The 6,246-nt window shown below is 31.5% G+C and overlaps 1 protein-coding gene across 1 annotated transcript in view; it reads right to left on the bottom strand.

Annotated features, from left to right (window-relative positions):
• Nucleotides 1–4,045, bottom strand: part of LOC102671118 (rap1 GTPase-activating protein 1-like) — a 110,255-nt gene extending 106,210 nt beyond the window's left edge. The window contains exon 1 of the mRNA XM_031509137.1: nucleotides 3,538–4,045. Coding sequence (XP_031364997.1) covers nucleotides 3,538–3,758 — 221 coding nt within the window. The 5' untranslated portion in view covers nucleotides 3,759–4,045. The remainder of the gene's footprint in view (nucleotides 1–3,537) is intronic.
• Between the last annotated feature and the right edge of the window lie 2,201 nt (nucleotides 4,046–6,246).

Raw genomic sequence — 6,246 nt, 5'->3', positions numbered from 1 at the left:
TTTATATTTATATGTATATTTATTTATATTTACATATATATATATTTTTATTTATATATATATATATTTATTTATATTTATATATTATATATATAATAACTATATACGAATTATATACGAACTTCGAACTGAGTCGAAGCAAGAATTTTTGCGAAAATCCGTCAAATTCGAGTCGAGTCTCCCTCCCATTATTTTCTCGATTCGATCGAAACATACTTTTCCAAATCTTCCTTTCCTTTATTCGAAAATGATAATATTCGAACGAACCGAAATAAAACGAATTCGATATCGAAATATTTTTTTATAAAAACGGAGAGAGAAAAAGAAAAAGAAAAAATATATATATATAGTTATTTTCTTTAGTTGAAAATTATCATTACGTTACGAAGAAGGAACGCGTTATATAATTAAAAAAATTGAGTTGATTTTGTTTAAACGATGATATTACGAGTGGCGATTAAACGCGAAAACTAACCGTTGTTCGATTGTATTGATAAAAGATGAAGTATAATCGTTGGAATTTTAAAACGTGATAAGATTGTACAAATTATCAGTCATTTTATAGTCCGTTAAGTATAAATAAAATATTTATATTGATCTGTCTTTTTAACTCAGGTTTTTCAGGTTTAACCCTTTCCATTGTCAAGACCTCTCTTACATGTGCTATTTGAATGAAAAAAGGAGACACGATGATCATAAGTTTCATAAGTTTATAAAAATTTTCCAGTGAATGTATTTTTCCACATTGTGTATGTGATTATGTGATCACTAATTTAATTACAATTCAGAAATAAAAATTTAATTTTTTTATTAATATTTAATTAAATAATATTTTTATTATTTTTTTTCTATCGAATTATAATATGCATCTTCCGTATTTTTATGACGATCGAGAGATTCGTTCGTGAAAATAATAAAGGATTTAAGGATAGGAAGGATTAATTGGTTGAACGGGAATGCAATTAATCCGTAATTAAAAATCAAGAATTTCGAACAATGGCAAATTTGTTTCGTCCGCCAAGATTTATTTCGCATTTGATCTTTCTAATTTCTCATTGTCGGATCGTGTCTGATCAAACGTGAACAAACTATCACTTGCCAATTAAGATTAAGCAGGAATTTTATTGGAGCGATATCCTAGTTTAAACGAAGATTTATCGAGAAAAATTGTAACCGAAAGAACACGGAGACGATTTTCTTTGACGATCGAATCGATCATATATACTTGTTTGACCAGTCGGATAAAATTGTTTCCACGCTGCAAGATACAAGAATCTATCAGATTACACGGTTAAATAATCGAAAATAAGGAGATTGGAGGCAAGGATTATCGGTTGCTCGATTGATAAAAGATATCGTGTCCAAAATCGATAAAAAAAAAAAAAAAATGAGAATTTTCCAAACTATACTTTTATCGAAGTTTTATCGAAGTTTTTAATAAACGAATTCGTTCTCCTTTTCCCCTATCGTCCTTATCAATGTCCAAATACGCCCAATGGCGTACGTACAGGATCTCTACAATTTATTCCCTAAAAGAACCGAATTTCTACGAATGCATCCTCCAACGTCCTTTTTTGCGCTTCCACTCTCTTTTCGGACTCGAAACCAGTTTTTTTTCTCTCTCTCTCTCTTTCTCTATTCTTGAACAATTGTCTGGAAGAAAGAAGCATCGAAATACGATCCTGGCCGAACTTGCTTCTTTTCAGACTCATATTTATTCAACAGGTTAAACGGAACGCGAGCACAAAAGTGTTTACACTTGTTGAATAAGAGACGAAATTAGCGTGCCATTTATTTCCCGCTTTTATTCGCTCGTCTCCCTTTCTTTGTTTATATACCGTTTCTGGTAATTTCTTATTTGCAAGCGGTAAGTGACGTAAATTGGCATTACGAAGGAAAGAAGATTTTTATTAAAATTTCCTTCCTTCGAAAGATAGAAGAATTTTTTATAAGGAGAGAAAAAAAAATTTCAATCAAAAGATTAACGCGATTTTTATTCTCTCCAATTTTTCGTCCTCTCTTTTCGAAGATGGCGTACGATGGATCGAGTTAAAATTAAACGTAGCAACGAATCGAATCCAATGAACCGACGTCTCTTTTCCTAGATCCCAAATTACGAAATCAATCAAATGAGGAAGGAAGGCGTATCTTTCAAAGAGAATATAACTCTTGGCCCCATCGCCAAATATCTCTCCTACGTTTAATTAAACTGCGATACGCTCCGGAAATTCTAATAACATTCAATAAATCACAGAGATACCGAAACGAAAGATGAATGACTAATCCTACTAACTAACCATCTTACGAGAAATCATTAATTCCTGTACGACCGAGATAACGTAAATGAGAAATATAGAGCGTGTATATTTCAACTGTCAATAAATTAATCAATCCTCGACGCGAAATTCGTATTTATATTCGAGGGAACGAACAAATTTTGAATACGCGGCGTTCGACACTTCACTTGTCGTAAAATCAAATTTCTACGATTTCTGGGATAAAAATTTGAAAGGACTGCACGAGTATGTATACTTCGTTCAAAATTAAAGAAGATTATTTTGATCGTAAATTTCGTCGATGACCTATTTCACCTAGAACTGTTTACCGGTTTCTCATTTCGTGCTACGAGCGCGACAAACTTCTGTAACTATCTCTGATGTAATTCGGAAACTAGTCGAATCGGAGACGCATTATTTTCCAGAAATAATTTCGTGATCATCGACAATTTGACGACGCGACAAACATTTCCCTGTTACGTTTCTACTCTCTGTATATACATAAATAATACGTAGTAATCCCATCGAGTCAAAGGCCATTATTTAGAAAATGTTCCTTTTCCGGAATATATGAGCCAACAGAAAGAGAATTTGGGTCACGAAATATAGGGCGCAGCCTTAATCTATACACGAAAATATAGATACATATCCGTTAACCTCGTTTACGAGAAAATTTCAGAATTTGTTTAAATTGTCGTAAATCGATAATTTCGTTGGAAGGATAATGAATCGTGTTACGTTGTAAAAAGATAGAGTGTGAAGAAACATTCGATCCTAATTCAATTTAATTTAATTTGATTCAAATATAAAAAAGTATAAAGTAAAATGATATTTAGAAAGTGATATTTAATAAAAACACGAAGCTAATATGTTAAAATTTATATTTCAGATTCAAATAGATAGAAATACGTTACATTGTACAAACAAAACGATATTCAATTATAAGATTATGCTGCGATTATATTCGAATAAAGAATAAAAAAAACGTAACCTAAAAATCAAAAATTTCGCTTTTAGCGAAATACGTGCAATATATATGCAATACGTGCGTTATCTTTGAAATTAATTGAATAAATTTTTTTTAACAATTTCAAGAAACAAAATCCAAAATTGTTTGCTTAAATATAACTACAATCGAGTGTAGTGCGCGAGCGCGGTTACCCAGAATGAGCCCCCGAAGGATGCACTGACCCGGACAATTTCGGAGCTAGCCTCCCCTACCAACATGAAACACGACTACTGTTGATCGAAATCGGCCTACCTGTGGATCGCGATTCGTGGCTCCGGCGACGTGGTTTGCCCCCGGCATCCGAGGGCTGTCGGAACCTTGAGAAGGTCGCAGGAAGACAGATGATGCCCATATTCGCGGCAATTCCAGGTGTAACTGGCACGATCATCCTCCTTTACGGATTGCTGCCTCCTGGCACTGGTATTGTCACCTGCACCACCCTCGGAGAGATGGCGAATCAGGGGACGACGCATCGCATAAGGTTATGTTTCACCGGCACATTCGAAACACCGCCGCGCAAAATTAACCGATATCTCTGATAATTATTTCTATTCGAACGAATCGGCAAATATTGCCTGTATACAATAACAATCTCGATATAATTCGACCGACGAATCGTGGAGAAAAAGAAATCCGTGACAAGTTCTGTCAAACTTTTGCGATCGCACGATCGTTTCGTTCGATCGCTACACGTCTATCACGCTCATATTCCAGAACGACGTAATCATGGCACGAGTTCTCGCGAGACTATGTACGTGCTTCTTGCGCGAGTGTTTACGACCATCCACCCCCCACCCTCTTTCCCTACCACTATTTGTCTTACCTGCCACCCACAGTCCCGAACCGTACCGAACATTCAATGTGATTGGCCGGTAAGGTGGGTAGCTTTGGGGGTTGTTTATCAGAGTTTCGTTTTATCGACTTCTTTCCGTAGATGTCGTTATTATCTTTCGTCTTGAATTTTTACTGGTATTATTTAATTGCAGACGAGATATACAATAGATTTAACATTTAATGGAACTTTGAGTTCTGAAATATTATATAATCGCGCAAAAAATTAGAATGCTCTTTATGATTTAGAGCGTAAGATTTAATATAAGAATTATATTTAATTTAATCACAAAAGTTTATAAAATCTTTTTATAAATCATCATCATACGTTATATTATTGAATTATATTCAATAATTGATCTTTTGACTTTGTTACGAATAACAGAAAATAAAATTAATTGGATATCGAAGTCTTTCGAGCGTATAAATTTTGAAGAAGTATAGATAAAGAAAAGAAACAATAGGAGAAGGACAGAAATTATATAAAAATATTGAAATTAGCGCCATCTTCAGAATGCCGCAAAAGAAATACACGTAGAAATGAACTATCAGCGCCATCTCTTGATTTTTATGATCATCACCCAAAAAATGGCGTCAGTAGTTAATTCTTACTCTAATTATCTTGCCACCATCTTCTATATGTGTTTCATTTGCGGCATTCTGAAGATGGCGCTGATTTCAATATTTTTATCCCATGTCCGTCCTTCTCCCACTATTTCCTCTTCTTGTCTGTACGTGCTTTTGGCACGTGATACGTAGAAGATACGAGATGTCAATTGAGTAAACTTTTTATTATTTCTCTTTCAAAACTACAAAATGTATCTTTTATGTAAAAAATATAAATATTACATTTCTCGACTTTACAATGTATTTTTAAGACGATGATCTCGCAAATCATATTATATATCTAATATATAACCCGAATGTTTTGACAAAAGACAACGCTCGATGAAATTTAAAACGATCATTTATAATTTTAAATTGAAATTTAGCTTTGACTCCAACCATTGCTAACCATTATAATCTTACTTTGAGCCGAATCGGTAAAGTTGAAAATGACGCTAAAATGATAAAAGAGTCCTCCGAGGCTCAGGACAAAAAGAATGCATCGATTGCGTAGACAAATTCTGTACCTCGTTTTTGATTTAATTTACCAATGACATTCTAATTACACTATTCGAATCGTTAAACAATTATTCTATTTTCTGTAATACGAATATCTATTTAAGAATAAATTAATTTTTTAACATTCAATTACAAAAATAAAAATTATTTTATATTTAAATTTAAATATTCAAATTTTTAAACTCTTCCTTGAAGCAAAAATTCTGACGAAAGTACGAAATAATCAACTTTGATAACTGAACTCATATCCGGTATAACAGAATTCACGACCTACTTTACAAATACTGAATAGTGAAAAAAATTACACCGATAACGTATTATTATAATTAGATTTACATCGTTTTGTCCAACAAAATTAATATTGTTCGAATATTATTAAAGCATTATAATATTCATTCGTCTTAGATGCAGTGTGTTAATTGTATATTTATGACATTTACGTCATAGGTTTAAATTAAATATGTACGTACTTAAATATTATATAAGCACTTTTCTAACAGTAATTGATAGGTATGATGCAATACCATATCTTATTATTTTTTTCTTTTTTTATATATACTATTCATTTTTTACGAGTATACGAGATTAGAATAATCATTCGCATACATATTTCAATCAATATATTTCAATATATTTATAATCAATCATATTTCAAAATAATAAATTTCAATTACAAGTTTAGAAAAATATTAAAAATAAACTTTATCATCTTATTTTAAATTATATCGAATAATTAGTGTTTGTAATAAGCGTAGATTTATTTTTAGTATTTATGTTCTTTTTTTTTTGCACGTATTATTATAATTTTTTAAAATATATAATAATTTAATTGTACCGATATTATTATCTTTTAAAACAAATTTCATGAAATTTTCTATCTTATCTTATATCTTAAAAATTTTAAAAAAATATTTCATATTATCTTTTTCTCGAATAATCAAATTAATGTGTTTTAAAATATATCTATTTTGCATAAAAAATAATCATGTTTCGTAATTTATTACT

The sequence above is a fragment of the Apis dorsata genome, unplaced genomic scaffold (genome assembly GCF_000469605.1).
Source record: "Apis dorsata unplaced genomic scaffold, Apis dorsata 1.3 scaffold_129, whole genome shotgun sequence".
In the NCBI taxonomy this organism is placed as follows: Eukaryota; Metazoa; Arthropoda; class Insecta; order Hymenoptera; family Apidae; genus Apis; species Apis dorsata.
The sequence above is the reverse complement of the archived record's forward strand: the minus strand, read 5'-3'. Positions and strand labels throughout refer to the sequence as shown.